This window comes from Oryzias latipes, chromosome 16 (assembly GCF_002234675.1).
Source record: "Oryzias latipes chromosome 16, ASM223467v1".
In the NCBI taxonomy this organism is placed as follows: Eukaryota; Metazoa; Chordata; class Actinopteri; order Beloniformes; family Adrianichthyidae; genus Oryzias; species Oryzias latipes.
In genome coordinates, this window is record NC_019874.2 from 16,063,558 (window position 1) to 16,083,156 (window position 19,599).

The window sequence follows — 19,599 nt, forward strand, 5'->3', positions numbered from 1 at the left end:
TTGCCACGGTTAGATCGATCTGGTTAGATTGTAGGAGTGGATTTCGATTCATCGATTTATCGTTTCACCTCTAGAAAACAATGACATCACTCATTGGATTTTGAAGGTGAAAATGGAGTCTGAAATGGGAGGGGCATGTTCATCAGAGTTTACTCCACCCACCTGAAGAATGTGCCAAAAATGGTTTAGTGGATGGGATTCAGCAAAGTGAGTGAATTGTTTACTATACGCATAGATTTACATTAAAAATGTATCTAAAAATGCAAAAATTGGAGCTAAAATAAAATAGAATAAATAACCCATCCCCACACCCAGAGTTGTTAAAGAAAAGCAAATACACCAATTGAGATGAAAATCGTCCAAAGAAGTTTTGATGTAATTTGGTGATTTGATTGTAGATAGACACAAACAAACATATGAATTGTACTGTTGCCATTCAAAATCAACGTTTCCACGGTGAAATCACAGTTCTGTCAGGTTTTGCCCTGGTTCTCTTTGTGATGTCACAGAATCTATGGAAACGTACTAAAAAATCATCATTCTGCCAAGAGACTTCGACACGTCCAGACAGAGACAGCTCCGTTGGTGTGATTTTATTAGAAAAAGTTTTTTTCAGCGACATTGCGGGACAAAAACCAATCTAAAATGGACAACCCATCTGATTTCAACCCAGGTAAGTTTAAAACCCATAGAATATTTTTGATTGCAAGCTGAGTATAGGTTTGTGATTAGATTTTATATCCAGATTGTGATATATTCATATTTTACTAATATTTTACATTGTTGTAAACTATTTACAGTCTTTTACATTATTGCCTGAGCTGACAAACCAGCATAGAAGCTGGTTTGTCTGGCATGTGGTAAAATTATGAGTTGCCATTTGTAGTTTAAACAGAGATGTGATGTGAGTTTGAGGGAAACATTTATTTTATTCAAACAATTCATGACTGACTTCTCAAAACTCTTAAAGAAAAAAAATTAAAGAATTGAATATTAAAAATCGTTATCATTAAAAATAAAATGTTAACTTTCACATAGTTGTGTGAATAATAAAAAGCAGTGATGTGGTCTAAAAAAATTTTTGTGAATGAAGTACATTAATCTCTCATTCTGGACACAATTTCTTGTGATTTTAGCATGCAAAATTCTCCTTATCTTTTAGTTTTAGAAATTTAAAGATGTTTTGGTCCGTCAGGCATCATGTATTATTTATTTCTTTAAATTTTTTCTTGAAATTTTAACTTTGAGACATTTTTCATGACATTCCATCGGCCATGATTGCAGTCAGTCAAAACAAAACAAAACAAAACAAAAGAATGGAATCTTTTCAAACTTACTTGGTAACAACTGTGGAACACACACGAGCTCACGAGCGCCCTCTGTGGAGAGGCAGAGCTACTGCCTGCATCACTATCCGTCTTCAGTGCAGCTTTATGTCATCTTAACCTTAAATAAATTCTGAGCCCGTGAACTGACATGGCTAAAAAAATGATTACATATTTCCCACAAATTAGAATTTTGTTACCACGAAATAGAAATTACTTCCCATGAAATAATTAGATCATTTCCAATAAAGAGATATTTAAAATGAAGAAAATTCTAAAAGCAAACTTTTTTCTGGCATAAGCTTGAAGTAGTTACTTGTCGGGGAATTTTTTTCTGGCTAGCCTTAGTTTTGTGAAGTTTCACTTTGCAATATGTGTAATTACACTGTTTCCATTCAATCATTCATGTGAATAAACTCACGCAATAAGTCATTCAAAAACACGGGTGTGAACAATACTTGGATTTACAGCAGATGCATTCAAATTTCTGTCTGTGTTTATCTCATAACAATGCATGGAAGACACGGTGGATGTTTAGAGATCTGATTTAGTTTAAAGAAGCTCTACAAAAGCATCAATAATCACGTCTCCATGTATGGGTTCTAAGTGAGGACATGAAATAAAAATGTCTATAATGTACAATTTTTGGATATAAAGCCTTACAAATGCCAAATATAGATATGTTGAGTATAAAGGTGATCTAAATGATCAGAATGAAAGACATGCATCGCATATTTAGCACAGATTAGATGATGCTGGTTGAAGCACTGCCTCACCAACTGTTGATATTACTAGTTATGCTTTATTTTGCATTCCAGAGAGATCATTGCTATATAGCTAGCATCATCAACATCTCCCTACTTTATTGTTTTCTTTGTAAAAGTATGCCAGTCATTTTGGACAATGAAGATGCTTCAAAATTAAGATATGTTGATAGTTTGATTCGCGCAGTGATCAATAACTCCACCGCTCCACCTGTTGTTTTGATCCAAACGACTCCTAAGTGAAGCTATTTTCAATCTTGTGTGTCCTAACAGTCCTCAATGTTGTGTTTCTTTTTCCCCCCAGAACCTTTTATGCGACATCCAGAAAGAGGAAGTTACAATACTCACCTGAGGGGGTGACTGCTGGGAAAAGGAAGAAGCTTTCTCCATGTAGCAGCCCCCCCCAACCCGTTGGCTCTGATAACGGTAAGATGATTATAACACTTTTGACTTTTCTAGTTACTAGTTATTGCATTCCAGTGACGTCATTGCTATCATCATCAACATCTGCCTCCTATTTGTTTTCTTTATAAAAGTATGCCAGTCATTTTGGACAATGAAGATGCTTCAGAATTAAGATTTGTTGGTAGCTTGATGTGCGCAGTGATCAATAACTCCATCGCTCCACCTGTTGTTTTGATCCAAACTACTTCTAAGTGAAGCTTTCTTCAAGCTTGTGTAGCATCAATAACTCCATCCCTCCACATCTTCCATAATGTTGCCAGTTCAGGGTGGAGTAAAGACACACAAAGATGAATTACTTTGAATGAAAGTCTACTTCTGCTATTATAACTCTGAAAAAAATGATGACAAACAGTGACCCGATCACTCTGTGTGGCTTTGAAGAATCTCAGGCTTTAATTGTTTTAAATTCATGTTCAATACACATTGTCTGGTTTAAAATACTGATATTGATCAATATAATTAGGTCATAAAATTATAAAGGTTATCTGATATATCAATAATAAAGTGCTATGTGAATGTCCAGTTAACATGAAAAATAAAATGTAGTGAATTGTTGTTTTAAACCAGACGTCTCCTAAGTGAACCCATTTCCAGGTTTGTGTGTCCTAACAGTTCTTATTCTTGGGTTGCTTTTTTTGCAGAGCCTTTCAATGCAACATCCAGAAAGAGAAAGTTACAGTACTCACCTGAAGGGGTGACTGCACAGAAAAGGAGGAGGCTTTCTCCACCTAGCAGCACCCCCCACCCCGTTGACACTGATAACGGTAAGATGGTTATAACATTTTGATTTTTCTCAGTCTGACTAACATGAGGATAATTGAAAAAGCAAAACAAATTGCATTTTTATGTAAATTAATTGGAGAAACATTTACAAAAAATATGTTGTTTAGTTAAATGTATCAAAGGATAAATTAAAAATGTCCAAATTCTTTAGAGCTCATCTTCTGTGTTTGTCATTGAAACAATTTTCACACAGAAAATTTTAGATTTTTGCTAAAAATATTTTGTGTCCAATAAACATAAAAGACAAAAAAAGTCATAAAAAAAGTCATAAAATATTATATTTGGTTTTTCAAGTCCACACATTTCAGTATAAATTGCACAATAAAATATCGCCAGTACTTCTATTAAACACACTTTATTCTGTAATGAATAGAAAATGACAGGTTGATTGTCAGTTATTTCCATTTAAGACAGACGTTTTGTCAAAAGTTTGGCTAATACAGAAAACTTCTCTGTGTTTTTACCTAAACTTTAAATAGTCATCTGTCACTTTGTTTTAAACATTAAAAGAAAAGATCAAAGTAGAAAGAATGATGTGATGAATACTCAGTAATGTTTGACAGAGAGTAAGAAATGGAAGCAATAATTTCATGCGGTCCTTTAGCAGCTCTTCTAAAGCTGTTCTGTCTGTGAGCAAAATGTGACCATTAATGAATTTACAGAAGCTTTGATCTTTGGCCCTCAGAAAAATAATGGAATTCTTTCATTCTGGAGTTACTTTTTTTTTACAGTTTCTCAAATGTGTGTCTGCTCTTTTCAGAAGATTCCAGAGAAAAGGAAGAAGCACAAGACGAGACAAGCAACCCAAACCAATTTGAAGGTAAAAATAGTAGTCAGGTTTCTTAATAATGAAGGAGAACATTAAAATCCTGTTGAAACAGCTTTTCCTCACAGTCATAACTGAACTTATCTGCTGTGTCTCTGCAGTAAAGTACGAGAAGCAGGGCCTGCTGGGAGAAGGAGGTTATGGGTCCGTGTATGCTGGCTTTCGCGTTGCTGATCGCTTCCCAGTAAGTGTGACATAGAGAAGCTCTTGATGGAGCAGATCAGGAGGGAAATGCTCACCAAAGCTCTGTTTGTGTCTTACAGGTTGCGATCAAATACATACCACAATCCAAGGTCTTACGGCAAACCGTAAGTTTAGCCGCAGTCACTGGTGCTCACCTGAAGTCTCACCTGTGCAGCTTCTCACCCTCATCTTACACTTTCCTGGCATTTTACAGGATAATGAAGGCAAGCAGATACCTACAGAGGTTCTGATAATGCAAAAGGCGGCTGATGGAGAGGTGGGGTCCACAGCTGCTGTGTCACTGCTTGACCACTATGACCAGGAAGACGACTTGATCCTAGTCATGGAGAGACCCACGCCAGTCGAATGCCTATTCGACTATAGAGTCAAAAAACCGATGCTGGAAGAAGACGAGACCAAGGTAGGCGGGTTCAGACATGACCACCTGCTGACAGTGGGTCCTTAATTTCTCTTTCTCCCTCTGAGGAGGTCTTCTTCCATGTGTTTTTTCTCAGAGTGTTCTGTATCTTCTGTCTTCCTCAGATCATCCTGAAGCAGCTTGTAAAAGCTGCTAAAGAGCTGGAAGACAGGGAAATCTTCCACCAGGATATCAAAATGGAGAACATCCTGGTGGAGACCAGCTCCACTGTCCCGCGTGTCCGCCTTATTGATTTCGGCCTCAGCAGCTTCACAAAGAGGGACATAATGCACACATTTGTCTGGGGTGAGTAATCAGCCTTCTGCTTCAGTTTTGCACTATTTTTGCTCCTTGGTGTGCAAAATGTGTTTTATTTTTTTTGGGTGTTTTTTTTAGAAACGACGTGTCAAGACCCCCCTGAATTCACACATTGCCGCTCCTATTCAGCCGGGCCCACCACGGTGTGGCAGGTTGGGGTGGTAACATTCGAACTTCTGCACGAAAGTCCTTTCCATGCCCAAAGATTTTTTTGGAAGGACTTGAAGCCACGCCCGGAGCTGTCTAAAGGTAAAAAAAACATCTCAACTTAACTGAGTGGATGGATCCCTGCATCTGTCAGCTTCATCCTGTTACTCTTCTTTTTCATAGACTGCAAGGACTTCCTGGAGAAATGTCTGGCCTCACTCCCACACTGCAGGCCAGCATTAGAAGATCTCCTTCTTCATCCATGGCTGAGTGGATAAAACCACCCAGTCATGAAGAGATGGACAAATAAAAAAACAAAAAATTAAAAAAATATATAAAAAACAAAAAACAAAACAAAAAAAAACAGAAAAACGAAATAAATACATAAAAAATACATTCCCCGAAGGGGAAGTTTTCAGGGGGCATCGGCCGATGGCCTGTACAGGTCCGGAACGCCGGTGTCCTTGCTCAGCTTCTCCTTTAAAAGCGGTTGGGTCATATTTACAACCCTTCACCGAGGCGCAGCCCATCATCAAAGGCCCAGGATCGGCGACCAGCCATGGGTCACAGGCATCACCACCAGCCCCTGAGGATGCAGCGCCTCGTCTGTTGATTGTAAGTAAATTGTCGCTCTTCAAAAAAGCTTTTCCATCTAAAAAAAAAACTTTTATTAGACTCATAGTTGCATAATTGCCTAAGTCATTTTTGGCCAGCTGTTGATATCTGACACAAAACGCCATTTTGCTTGTCAAAAAGTGTGTTTTTTTCTACAAATGCAACACTTCCATTTACACACATTCATTGTGCATCATTGTATTCATTTTGTAGGATCCACAACCAGCCATGGAGAACAGGCATCACCACCAGCAACTGAGCTGAGCGAGGATACAGCACCTCTTCTGTTGATTGTAAGTTTCTGGCTGCTCTTTAAAAAAAGCTCCTCCCTCTAAAGCAAAAAGTAAAACTTGTTCTCCTCATAGCATAATTGTCTAAGTCATTTTTGACCAAATGTTAATATATGCCACAAAATGCCATTTTTCTTGCTAAAAAGTGAGTTTTTCCTGCTTTCTACGAACATTCAAATATGGCGTCGGCAGTTATGCTATGAGGCTGATGATTGGTTATTGATCTCGCCATCTCTTTTAGTTTGTCTTTGAAAATTCCTGCTCCCTCCTTCTGTAAAGTTGTTCTCCAACACAATATTTTATTTATGCGTTCCGTTTCATTGCAAATCAACAGATAAAACTGTCATTTTTTGTCACCAGTGAAAGGAAACAAAATGCTTTTTGAATTACCTTAACTCTTTGACTGTTTGCACAATATGATGTAATTCCAACGGATTCTGAAAGCTTAGAAAAGGAACTTTGTGCTGATATGCAACACTAAACCATTGTAAAAGGCTGCATATCTGTGCAAAGTTTTTAAAATGTTGAATATCCCCTTGATGCTGATTGATGCAAATATCAAAAACTTCCAATCCTTCATTTGGCATGAACTTAAAAGCAAAATATAATTGAAATGTTTTTTTTTTTTTTACAAATAAATGAAGGCATCACAGGGATTTCAGCCACAGATTGGCTTTTCTCAGCTTTCAGAATCCAATGGAATCATGTTAACTGCATGAACACTGAAGGAGTTGCAATAATTCAATTCAGTGTTAATGGGAGGCTAAGTACAACGTTTGGTAAATCAATCAAAAGTAGGAAGTTGCAAGAGAAAAAGTCTCCAGTGGCTCATAGACTAAATTTTTCTCCAAATGCAACCCTTCAATTTACATCCACGGATTGTGCATCACTGTATTAATTTTGCTGTCTAGTTTCTTTTCAACCAAAAATTCATTTTTTTTATCTTACTGGTTATATTTTCACTGCTCAAACTTAACCTTAGATATTTCTATTTCAGTTGCATCACTTGCTCTTTCAGTTGCAAATCATTGTGTTTGTAGTTTTTAATCTGGCACATTTGTCACTGGAGCATCACTGCATTTATTTTGCAGGATCCACAAGCAGCCAGGGGGAACAGGCATCACCACCGAGCTGACCCCGCATTCAGCGCCTCTTCCACCAATCGTAAGTTTCGGGCTGCTCTTGAAAAAAAACTCCTCCCTCTAACAAAAAAACCTCTCGTTAGCCTCTTAGCATGATTATCAATTAATGAATGTCCCCATAAGGGGGGTGGTGGTGGGCCAAAGGGGGAAGAGGTGGGGTAAAATTTCAAAATACTAAAGTTAAAATTTAGATTGGAAGACAAAAGGAGGACTTTGCACAAATATACTCCTGATTTTCTATTAAAGTGTAGAATCCTAAACGTCAAAAAAAATCTGTCCAACACAAGAAACGCAGATTCAGTTCAGCTGCTGGACAGAAAAACATAGTCACAAAGGGTAAAAAAAAGTGACGTCCCCTTAAGGGGGGAGGTAGCGGGTGGGCCATGTCTCTTCTGTGAATTGGTGGTTGATGGCCCCCCTCAACAAAACTCCTCCCCCTTAAAATATTTGTTATTAATCTCAATGCCTCTTTCTGTTCTGGTCAAGGACATATTTGAAAAAACTATTGTCAGACCAAAGTAAAATATTCTAAAACTAAATTTAGATTCAAACACAAAAGGGCGTCTTCATTTAAATATACCCCAGAGTTTCACTTAGATTGTAGAAGAAAGCTCCAAATTAAAAAAAAAATGTATCGAGAACAAGAGGCTCTAAGATTCCAAAGTAAATGAGGAAAGAGGACAGAAAGAGGAAAAAAAAATTGACGTCCCCTTAAGGGGGGTGGTGGCGGGCTAGGGGGGGGTAGCGGGTGGGCCATGTCTCCTCTGTCAATTGCTGGTCAATGGCCCCCCTCAACAAAGCTCCCCCCTCTAAAAATATTTGTTATTGATCTCAACATCTCTTCCCTTTCTGGTCAAGGAGATAACTGAGAACTATTATCAGACCAAAATAAAAAATTCTAAAACTAAAATTTAGATTCAGACACAAAAGAGAGTGTTTGTATAAATATACCCCAGATTTTCCCTTAGATTGTAAAAGAGAAGCCCAAATTTAATACCAAATCCATCTAGAACAAGAGGCTCTAAGATCCATTTGCTCGGCTGCTGGAACGAAAAAGAGGAGAGAGGACAGAGAGGAAAGGAAAAAGTGACGTCCCCTTAAGGGGGGTGGTGGCGGGCCAGGGGGAGGTAGCGGGTGGGCCATGCCTCCTCTGTTAATTCCTGGTTAATGGCCCCCTCAACAAAGCTCCTCCCCCTCAAAAACATTTGTTATTGATCTCAACGTCTCTTCCCTTTCTGATAAAGGACATTATTAAAAAAACAGTTATCAGACCAAAATAAAAAATTCAGATGCTGGAAAGAAAATGAGGAAAGAGGACAGAAAGAGGAAATGAAAAGGTGACGTCCCCTTAAGGGGGGGGCTGTGGGGGGAGGGGTGGAAGGGGGGGCCATACCTTTTTTGTTAATTGCTGGTTGATGGCCTCCCTTCGAAAAAAAGCTCCTCCCCCTAAAACAATTTGTTATCAAATCAAACAAAGAGGAATCGGGGGGGGGGCTATTCTGTCTGTAACTTCCGGGCCCCTCCTTCAGTAAAGCTCTTCCCCTAAACAGAATTTTATTAAAGCGTTCCGTTTAATTGCAAACCAACAGTTAAAACCGCCAATTTTCAGTCAGTACTTCATAACCAAAATATTACGTTTACATTTGTATGGATTTATATTTGTGCCAGATCTTTTAATCCTTTAACACAGGAGCTGTCGCCAGAACAATGAAGCCTGAGACAAATAAGATTTTCTTGGAAAAAAAATAACACAAAGCTTCATGCAGCGATCCATAATTCACCTTTGTGGGCTAAAGGGTTGCATTTGCAGAATCATTTAGTCTTTACTCCTCTAGAGAAATTTAATTTGCAGCTTCCTATGTTTGATTAATTTACCAAAAGTTTTGCTTAAAGGATTTGGCACAACAATAACTTCATACATTTGTGCTGCTTAATTAAAAACAAGTTTAGTAGTAAACGAAAAGTTTAAAAAACAGCTAATTATAAATAATAAATAAAAGTAAAATTCAAGCACAAAATAAGTTTATACAAACATGGTTTTCCCAAAGAGTGTAGAAGAGAACCTCAAATGTAAAACATCTGTTCATCACCATTTCTTCTCTCTGTCCGGCCCACCAACACCACCAACCCGGCGCCGCCCATCATCGAGCCGGCGCAGCCTGTCACTGAACCCCTCATGGCTCTTCACCTGAGGGGTGATCACTCATCGAGGCGCGACCCTTTACTGAGGGGGGGCCCATCACCGAGGTGCAGCTCTCGACCAGCAAGCCCAGCCCGGATCATCACCAAGGGCCCATTGGCGAGCAGCCATGGGGCACAGGCATCACCATCAGCCACCGAGTTGACCCGGGATTCAACCCCTCTTCTGTCAACTGTAAGTTGGTGCCCCCCCCCCCCAAAAAAGCTTCTCCCCTAAGCCTCATAGCATAAGTCATTTTTTAAACCAATTTTTTGTACAAATCTTGATGTCTGTCTAAAGATACCATTGCACTTGCTGAAAAGTGTCTTTTTTACAGCTTTCTAAAAATATTTTAAAAGATTTGGCAATTATGCTATGAGGCTATTTGTTATTGATCTCGAGATCTCTGCTGCCTGATAAGCTTTCCTAAGAATAAATAACACCATAAAACTAAAATTTAGATTAAAGCAGATAATGTGTTATTACAAATTTGCCCCACATAGAGCAAAGAAGAGAACCCCAAATTTAAAACAAATCTGTCCAACAGAAGAGGCTCTCAGGTTCAGTTTGCTCAGCTGCTGGACAGAAAAACAGGAGAAAAAGGAAGAAGTGACGTCCCCATAAGGGGGGTGGTGGCGGGCAAAACGGGGAGGAGGTGGGGTGGGGCTATGTCTCTTTTTTATTAATTTCTAATTGCTGGCCCACCTTTAAAAACCCTCCTTCCCTCCAAAAAAAGCTTTTGTTAGCCTTATAGCATGAGTGATGTTTTTGGCCAAATGTTGATATCTGCCTAAAGATACCATTACACTTGCTGAAAAGTGTCTTTTTTTCAGCTTTCTAAAAATATTCAAAAAGAATTGGCAATTATGCTATGAGGCTAACAATTTGTTATTGATCTCGAGATCTCTGCTGTCTGATAAAGGACATAATCAAAAACTTTCCTAAGAATAAATGACATTATAAAACTAAAATTTAGATTGAAGCAAAAAAGGTGTTAATACAAATTTACCCCTGATTGTCCTGTGGAGTGTAGAGTAAAACCCCAAATTTAAAACATAGTCAGCCGAGCAAATTGAGCCTCTTGTGTTGGACAGACTATTTTTTTTTATTTGGAACAACAGGCGAAAAAGGAAGAAGTGTTGTCCCCATAAGGGGGGTGGTGGCAGGCCAAAGGGGGAGGAGGTGGGGGGTGGGCCATGCCGCCTTTGTCAATTGCTGGTTGCTGGCCCACCTTCAAAAACCCTCCTTCCCTTTAAAAAAAAACCTTTGTCGGCCTCGTAGCATAATTGCCTAAGTCATTTTTGGGCCAAATATCTGCCTAAAGGTACCATTGCAATTGCTGGGAAGTGTATTTTTTCCCTATTTCTAAAAATATTCAAATCTGAGTTAGGCAGTTATGCTATGAGGCTAACGATCTGTTATTTATCTCGAGATCTATTTTCTGTATAGTAAAGAATTAAATATAAAAAGGTTTTTTTAGAATGTCCAACCTGAAAATAAAATTTAGATTAAAGCACAAAGGAAGTTAATACAAATGTACACCTGATTGTCCTGTGGAGTGTAGAATAAAACCCCAAATTTAAAACAAAATCAGCCGAGCAATCTGAACCTAATAGCCTCTTGTGTTGGACAGTTTTTTTTATTTTATTTAAAAAAATCAGGAGAAAAAGGAAGAAGTGACGTCCCCATAAGGGGGGTGGTGGCGGGCCAAAGGGGGAGGGTTGGGGGGCGGGCCATGCCTCTTTTGTCAATTGCTGGTTGCTTGCCCCCCTAAAAAAAGCTCCTCCCCCTAATAACAGTTCTTCATTAAGTAAAAAGAGGAGCAAAGCAACATTTATCTAAATTTTTATATATTAAGTTAGGAATGCCTTTTCGAGCAAGATTTTATTTCAATATCCAATTGAAGAAAAACATTCAATCATTTTTTAGCATTTAGGTTTACTTTCAGACTTGTAGCATAAGCTTTGCTCAGACACAATGACTTCCACACACACTCACACGTGCACACCTAGGGACAATTTAAAGTTACAAATTAACCTATGAAGCGTGGTGTTGAACTGTGGGAAGAAGTCAGAGTCCCAAATATACACGCACGGGGAAAACACGCAAAGTTCAGGATGTCCCAGCCGGGATTCAAACCCAAGAGCGCTGACCACTGCTCCACCGTGTAGCCCCTGATGTCATCCTGTCTGTATAAGAACAGAAAGTGGATTTCACTTCCTTCTTCAGCTCACGGAAACCAGGTTAGTGGGAAAACAGATGAGAAAACTTCATGTTTATTTTAAATTTTTGTCTGTGTCCATGTTAATGTATTTGTGAATTCTTTGAGTGTATGTACAGTGGGCCAAAAAGAGTTTAGGTTAATGATTGGTTATTGTCTCGAGATCTTATTTCTGTCTAGTTAAGAGCATAATAAAAAAGGTCCTTTAGGATATATCACATCCTAAAATCTAAAATTCGGATTCAGCCATTTAGTCAGCCACCAATTGTAAAAATTCTCCCAATTAAAAAGATGTTATTTTCATGATAAAATTAATAGAGAAAAGGATTTATTTGTAAACAATGCTGGAAAAAGTCCTTGTTCAACTATATAAAGTTATACTTATCTTATTATAAATGTATTATTGTCTCCTAGTTGAAGTGTTTTCATGATGAAAATTACAGACGTCTCTCATATGTATAAGTGGGAGAACTTGCACTATTGGTGGCTGATTATACTTTTTTGCCCCACTGTATATGTGTGAGCAATGTTTGTTTGTGTGTAAATGTGGGTGTGTGTACCCTAGATCTTCTCTGTTGAATTCTTTACTGATGTTTCTGTCTTTTACTAACCTGAAAGACAACCGTAGACGATGTTTAGACTTTTTCCGACAGGTTGCCTACCTTTATGGACAAGAAAATGAAGACCAGACTAAAGAGAAACTGAAAAATGTCATTCATCAATTGAAAGAAGGAACCTCTCCCCAGAACTTGATGCCGTACTGACATATTATCCAGATACTTTAGTAAAATATTATTAAATTAAATAATATTATGACACATTTAAATGGGATGGTAAGTTATACCCAAACCTGGACCCAAACTCAAACTTATTCTAGCAAAACAACCAGCCTTACTGTGACTTGACCATAAAGCACTGCTGCTAGTTTTTAAATAACTTCATAGCGTTTGACCCAATTGCACATCAGGTCTATCAGTGATTCACAAAAGCAGCCTAGAAAATGAAAAACTAAACAACATTTTCCATTTATTTTTAAAGAAGTATTTAGAGTCTGAATGCAGTGAAGCTTCTCAGGTCAAAGCTCTGGTCAAAGGCTGCAGCTAACATCATCATCAACACATATTTAGTTCAATCTCTGTTCTTAACTGTGGATCTCTGTCAGACATTCTCAGCTCTGTTTGATAGTCGGATCTGGGGCTCTTGGGGACAGCTAACTTCCCAGCGGGGGTCCCACAGTGGATGGAATGATCTTTGTGTCTGTGGAGAGGCCTTGGGGCGTTGGAGCCTAGCTCCACATCAACGGAGAGGTCATCTATGCTTCCAAACCCTGGAAGTTCATGATGGAGAACACCATTGTCCCAATCTGGTAAGAAAAAAATGATCCCGACATTCTGCTATACTTACTATACCTATACTTTCTTATTTCCAAGTATACTTAATAAAGAAATAAAACAATAGGATAACTTAAAGTTTACTACTGTGTATCATTTTTTTTAAAAAAGAGACTTTTCGACTGACTATTGTTATTAGTGACTGCATAAATGTATCCATTGTTTTTATAATATTTTTAAATAATTAAACTGCACTCAACTTTTTGTTAAGGTAAGGTTCTTAAACATGTCCTACAAAACTCATACAAACCACAGCTCCTCTCTGTACTCTTTGATAGCTCTATAAAGACCCAATGGAGCTTTCTCTGACCTCAGTATTTCTCCAAAGTCCTCAAAGCAATTATTTCAACTGTGGTACTCTTTCACCGCATGAGAACCTACCTAACTCATCAATGCTCAGTAATCTTCTAGTTTCTGTCCTTTTAAAAAACTGTACTTTCTGGTCCTTCTAGCTTTAACTATTTAAACAAAAACAATTATTTTGCAAAATTATTCTATAAATTATTACTTGGTGAAACTTGCAGAAGCGGAAACCCCTTTTTCTAAAATGCAAGGGGTTTGTACCTTTAACACAATCTGGGTGACGTCAGTTAAACAAGTTAGTGATTGGTTTACTACCCGGAAACTATCTGAAGGGGGCGTGTTCACGCGCGTGCAGAAAGGGTAGACAAACACAAAGTGGGAAAAGAGATTTTAAAGTCTATTTTTTGTCTGACATTGTGGAATTGAAGCCAGCAGTCATGGCTGAGGTGACTGGAGCTGAACTGATAGCAGAGGCCCTGAAGACTCAGGTAAAAAACAACAACAACAACAACGTACATTTGTTTAAATCTCAATCAATGTTATCGCAACTTCAGCCTTCAGCCTACATGTCAAAGTTCAAGTGCTGCGCTGTCCCGTTTTAAAAACGCTATGTATTTTAATTCTTTATGTGTTCATTGTAAATGACAACTGCCCACAGCAACGTGGGCATAAAGAGCTTTATTTTATATTTCTTCATGTCTGTCCCTGCAGAAAGTGGAGTATATGTTTGGGATAGTTGGGGTTCCTATCATTGAAGTGGCCATGGCCGCTCAGGCTGCTGGGATCAAATATGTAGGAATGCGCAATGAGCAGGCGGTAAAAGTCTTTATTTTTGAAATCTCCTTCAAGACTCAGTCCAGATAAAAAAACAACCTTATAAATTCCTTCTTCATACAGGCCTGCTATGCTGCATCTGCCATTGGATACCTCACCGGGAGGTAAGACCTTGGAGAATGGGGTTGTGCTGGTTTATAAAGCTTTGAATGGTTCGGCACCAAAACACATAGTTGACCTCCTGACCCCGTATGTACCAACCAGATCTCTCCAGTCATCTGGATCCGGTCTGTCGTCAGTTCCAAGAGTCGAAATCAAACATAGAAAAGCTGCATTCAGCTTCTATGCTCCGCATATCTAGAAGAGACTTACAGAAAGCCTTAGACCAGCCGAAACACTCGGCTAGTTTAAATCCAGGTTAAAAGCCCACCTGTTCTCAGCCGCATTGGATTAGTTGGATTCAAAAGTTTATGCTTACTTTAACTTCATTTCATTTCAACTTTCTTTAAATTTTTATTGTAATGATCCGACTTTTAATATTTCTATTAAATGTTTCTGTTAATGTTTTATTTAATCACTTTAAAATGTCTTAGTACATGAATTGGGCTATACAAATAAACAACAGCTGAATGACTTTAGTACTCACATGTTGTTTCATATGGTCTCTGAATCCAGACCAGGTGCCTGTCTGGTTGTATCTGGACCTGGACTTATTCACGCCCTGGGTGGGATGGCCAATGCTAACGTGAACTGCTGGTATTCCTTCATGAACAAACATCACACAGCCAAACTTCCCTGATCTGAGCTCATCATGTTTTTAAAGTCTGCGTTGATGTGCAGGCCTGTGGTTGTCATTGGGGGGTCATCAGATCGGAACCAGGAAACAACAGGAGCCTTTCAGGAGTTCCCTCAGGTAAAGCATGTTGCCCTGTGGATTTTCCTCCCTCTACATTGCTAAATTGCACTAAAACTGGTTTTATTTGTCACCAGGTGGAGGCGTGCCGTCTGTACAGCAAATTTTCTGCCAGACCCAGCAGTCTAGAGGCAATCCCCTCAGTCATAGAGAAGGTCACACCACACGTTTATCTAGGTTTAGGACTAACTCCAAAAGGCTTTAAGGTACTGTTTGTCAACAAATAAATATAACTGAGACTTCCTGGTTTTGCAGGCAGTCCGCACAAGCATATACGGGCGCCCAGGAGCTTGTTATGTGGACATTGCAGGAGACATGGTCAATGCCAAAGTTAACAGGAGCAAAGTCAAGTTAGTAGTCCTTTCATGCATTTTAATCATTTCACCTTGGTGTTTCCAGAAATGAAATACTACCGTGAGGTTTGTTCTCTTTGTTTACAGGGGAGTCTCCTGCTGCCCACCTCCACCTGTGAGTTTGGCTGACCACAGTGCTGTCACAGAGGCCATCTGTGCCCTCAAGGCAGCTAAGACACCTTTAGTGATCATTGGCAAAGGTAGCACAGAAAACACTTTGAGTGTGTTTTGAATAACCATACTAAATGATATATAAGGCCATGTTTTTTTTTTCTACAAATACGGACTACTTATGCATGAAATGTTGCTCTTACGATCAGGGGCAGCCTATGGAAGAGCAGAGGCTTTACTGCGGCAGTTTGTGGAAATCAGCGGTTTGCCATTTCTCCCCACACCGATGGGAAAAGGAGTCATCCCTGATGATCACCCCAACTGTGTGGCAGCTGCCCGCTCACGGTCTGCCTCATCTGAAATTTATTCATAGCGAGAATATGTATACATAAATTGCAAACACCGTAAATTAATTTTTTAATAAAACTGCTAAAGTAAAATCAGAATTGTCCTAAAAACAAAAAAATATATATATTTGTATGTTTTTTTTTAGCGCATTTGTTTAACTTTTGGTTTAACACTTGATAAAAAAAATGAAAGTAAATTTTATCCTGGTGTCAGAGCTCTTCTCCAAGCTGATGTTGTGCTTCTGTTTGGAGCCCGACTGAACTGGATCCTGCATTTTGGGCTTCCACCCAGGTTTAACCCAAATGTTAAAATCATACAGGTAAGTTAAAATTATTGCCACACGTCTTTGCCGTGTGGAAAACTGCCAAAATAGAGTTCTTAATTACTGTTGAATTGTTTTCATCCCAAATTTTTAAAAAATAAACAATGTTCTTTTAATCAGATTTCTTTGTCCTTCTCACTCAAATACACATAGAAATGAAAGCATAGTAAATACGCAAGTAGAATTACAAAAATAAATCTTGAAATCAATTTCTAGACAAAATTGTATTGATGTAATTCTGTAATGTACACAATTTTTAGCTTCAAGCAACCTTATCTTTTTTTTTTTAACCATTTTTTATTGAACCTTACTACTTTGAACTAGAAACAATATATTAGTTAGTGTGTTCTAAAACTTTTGTCTGATAATTTTTGTATTAATTTTGCCTTTGGCTTCCAAAGTCTACCTCAGCTCAACTCTGATGAAAATATCTCGTATTAAACGTACTTTTATGTATTTTGATTGTTGAAGTACTGTAATCTACATTTGTTCTCGCCTTATTTGTCATAAGATGAAACTATTTTGTTTTTGTTTGGCAGGTTGACCTCTGTGCTGAGGAAATGAGTAACAATGTGAAGTCAGTTGCTCTGTTGGGAGATATTGGAGCCATCGTCACTCAGGTCTGTTATCACAAGTTGTCAAAAAACTATCAGTCTGCAACAAATAGTGTTTTAATTTAATGTAATATTTCTAATTGTTTTCAGCTTTTGACATGTGTCCGTGAACACGGCTGGAAATATCCCTCAAATACAGAATGGTGGGGCTCTCTGAAGGAGAAAATCGCTGCAAATGCAGAAATATCAAAGGTGAGTCTGACTTATCGACTGAATGAAAAAGGCCTTTTTATTCATATCTTTTACGGTTTAATATTCTGTTGTTTACTCTGCAGGGCCTGGCTCTGAACACAACACTGCCGATGAACTACTACACAGTATTTCATCACATTTCCCAGCAGCTGCCTCACGACTGCATCATTGTCAGTGAGGGTGCAAACACCATGGACATCGGACGCACTATGCTGAACAACTATTTACCTCGACACAGGCAAGATGGGCTCTTTGGAGCAGCTTACAGACAGCTCTCACCTTAGTTTTTCCCTGTTCTTCACTAACTCTGAGGATGTGCAGGTTGGACGCTGGTACCTTCGGGACAATGGGAGTGGGCCTTGGCTTTGCCATAGCGGCAGCTGCCGTGGAAAAGAGCAGAGACAAAAGCAGAAGAGTCGTCTGTGTGGAAGGAGACAGTGCCTTTGGATTTTCTGGCATGGAAGTTGAGACCATGTGCAGGTTGATAATTGTATTTTTTTAAGTCAATCTTGTGTTTTGTTTTTGTTGTAATTGTTTTTGTTATTCTCTCAGATACAATCTTCCTGTTGTCATCATTGTGGTCAATAATAATGGGATATACAGCGGACTGGATCCTGAAGCATGGAAGGAAATGGCAAAAATGGGGGATCTGACCTCTATGTGAGTCTTGCATATAGTAAACTATATAATGTCTCACAAGAACTGCGATGTGACAAAAGCCTGTTGACTTTTAGAGCCCCGCCTGTGTCCCTCCTACCTGATGCTCGCTACGATCAGGTGATGACAGCCTTCGGGGGTCAGGGGTTCCTGGTGCGGACAGCGGAGGAGCTGAAGAGCGCCTTGGAGCTCAGCTTGAGCGACTGGGACAGGCCAAGCCTCCTCAATGTGCTCATTGACCCTTCCTCCGACAGAAAGCAGCAGGTATCAGCAGCCTTATGAGTAAAACAGAGAGAATCATGGGTATGGGCATAACGGAGACCCTAAAGGAATCCACAAAAATGTTATTATCAAGTTTAGACTTTATTTGCAGGCCTTTTAAGAGCACATGTGTCAGCTCCAAGCCTTGAGGGTCCAGTGTCTTGCATCTTTTCCAACTAACCTGCCATTGTAGCAGTTGATCAGGTAATCAGCAGCTGGCCCTCCTGCAAATTCTGACCCCATGGAGTTAATATGAGATAATACAAAGAACTGCAACGTTTAAGCAACTTACTTAACATTGGGTGGATCTCCACTTTGATGCTTGTGTAACAATGCTGTGAGTTTGTGTTGAGCATGGCCTCTCCCTCCTATACTTTTGGGTGGTCTCTTGCTCCAGGATGTTCCATCAAATCCGTTCCATTTCTGTGTTTTTGACTGCTGTAGATGGAAGTCTGTTGAGAACACCTTACAGCTGCCAGTGGAGTGGGTTTAAGAATGGAGTGAGGCAATGATGTGTCAAATTTCTATACATTATATCAGCAAATACTACAAATCCAGCTCTGTACCCTCTTACATATTTTTTCCTCTCATGAAGCAGTGAGTGACAGAAGGAATCATGACAGAAAATCCATCCCTGATTTTAAAAGACGGAGTTCCGATTAGGGATTTGAGCATCTAACAGCTTGAGCCTCCTCTCATCCTCAAAGTGGCATGTGACTGTCAGGCCACACTAAACATTAATCCGTTCACTCCAGGTGCAGCGCAGAACTCTTCTGTTCCACTCTCGGTCCCTCCACCTCACACCACACTGACCTTTCTATTTCAGAGCTCTTATAATTAGAAGGCATAGCCCTCTGTGTTTATGTTGAATGTATCCACGCAACCATGCTTGAAGGTTGTACTGAGGTCCGTGTCCGTGATGGCGGGCTCCATGGCCGTGCAGCAGAAGGAAGGAAGCTCGATTCCCTCATTTAGATGCCTGCTGCTCTCATCTCTTCCATTCATTTTTGCAGGCTTGCGATTAATTTGGAGTCGCGAAAATATTTCTTCTTTTTGAGGAATTTCTTGTTTTTTAGGGGGTTTCTTATGTTAACACACTGTGTTCTCTGTTTCTCCAGGACTTTCCATGGCTCACTCGCTCCAACCTCTGAGCACAAACCTTCATCCAGAGCTCTCAGCAAGAGTTTATCAGAAAACAAGATAATTTTCTACGTAATTGTTTCCATGAAATAACCACATTCTTTCTGATTTTTACTACACAGTAGTATATAAGAACACAGTAAAACATTTTAAACAGCTTTCATAATTAGTACTTTGTTTTGTTATGAAATAATATTTTCTGATGTAAAGATGTTGGGGAATTATCACCCTGTTGTAATGTTTTGATCAATAAAAACTCAAAGGTTGCACCTGGTTTGACTGAATCTTTTTAAAATCTTTTCTTTTGATCTGGATTCTAATAAAAATCAACAAGAGAAGAAAAACACTATGATTAAATAATTAAAACCTCACATGCTTTTACATGTTAAAGAAATATTTATATTTCTTTTGCATAAAAGGAATGACGTGCTAGCTGTTGAAATGTAAGTAGAAAACTGCTTTTAATTCGTTCAACAAAACATTAGCAAAGCTCAGGAATGGTTAGGGCTTACATGTGTTTAAAGAAGAGCACCAAACTCAGAAA

At 38.9% G+C, this 19,599-nt stretch overlaps 2 protein-coding genes across 2 annotated transcripts; both read left to right on the forward strand.

The window, feature by feature from the left end:
• The first annotated feature begins 2,355 nt into the window (after positions 1 to 2,355).
• On the forward strand, positions 2,356 to 7,599 carry LOC110016742 (serine/threonine-protein kinase pim-3-like). Its single transcript, XM_023964277.1, has 11 exons — positions 2,356 to 2,515; positions 3,196 to 3,318; positions 4,098 to 4,157; positions 4,265 to 4,347; positions 4,427 to 4,471; positions 4,561 to 4,767; positions 4,890 to 5,070; positions 5,161 to 5,331; positions 5,413 to 5,844; positions 6,058 to 6,137; positions 7,226 to 7,599. Exons 6-9 carry the CDS (start codon positions 4,600 to 4,602, stop codon positions 5,505 to 5,507), a joined length of 615 nt encoding a protein of 204 aa, XP_023820045.1. The 5' UTR covers positions 2,356 to 2,515; positions 3,196 to 3,318; positions 4,098 to 4,157; positions 4,265 to 4,347; positions 4,427 to 4,471; positions 4,561 to 4,599; the 3' UTR covers positions 5,508 to 5,844; positions 6,058 to 6,137; positions 7,226 to 7,599.
• Positions 7,600 to 12,175: 4,576 nt separating this feature from the next.
• On the forward strand, positions 12,176 to 19,329 carry hacl1 (2-hydroxyacyl-CoA lyase 1). Its single transcript, XM_004077819.3, has 18 exons — positions 12,176 to 13,042; positions 13,799 to 13,858; positions 14,082 to 14,186; positions 14,268 to 14,308; positions 14,820 to 14,900; positions 14,985 to 15,057; positions 15,135 to 15,212; positions 15,313 to 15,407; positions 15,498 to 15,610; positions 15,731 to 15,866; positions 16,083 to 16,188; positions 16,731 to 16,811; positions 16,896 to 16,997; positions 17,081 to 17,235; positions 17,319 to 17,477; positions 17,550 to 17,657; positions 17,732 to 17,918; positions 19,034 to 19,329. Exons 2-18 carry the CDS (start codon positions 13,808 to 13,810, stop codon positions 19,064 to 19,066), a joined length of 1,704 nt encoding a protein of 567 aa, XP_004077867.1. The 5' UTR covers positions 12,176 to 13,042; positions 13,799 to 13,807; the 3' UTR covers positions 19,067 to 19,329.
• The last annotated feature ends 270 nt before the right edge of the window (positions 19,330 to 19,599 follow it).

Coding starts and splice junctions, on each gene's coding strand:
- hacl1 (XM_004077819.3), top strand. CDS start 13,808: ATGGCTGAGGTGACTGGAGCTGAACTGATAGCAGAGGCCCTGAAGACT. Junction 15,408..15,497: donor GTTAACAGGAGCAAAGTCAA/GTTAGTAGTCCT, acceptor CTTTGTTTACAG/GGGAGTCTCCTGCTGCCCAC. Junction 17,919..19,033: donor CCTCCGACAGAAAGCAGCAG/GTATCAGCAGCC, acceptor CTGTTTCTCCAG/GACTTTCCATGGCTCACTCG.
- LOC110016742 (XM_023964277.1), top strand. CDS start 4,600: ATGCAAAAGGCGGCTGATGGAGAGGTGGGGTCCACAGCTGCTGTGTCA. Junction 4,768..4,889: donor TGGAAGAAGACGAGACCAAG/GTAGGCGGGTTC, acceptor TGTCTTCCTCAG/ATCATCCTGAAGCAGCTTGT. Junction 5,071..5,160: donor AATGCACACATTTGTCTGGG/GTGAGTAATCAG, acceptor TGTTTTTTTTAG/AAACGACGTGTCAAGACCCC.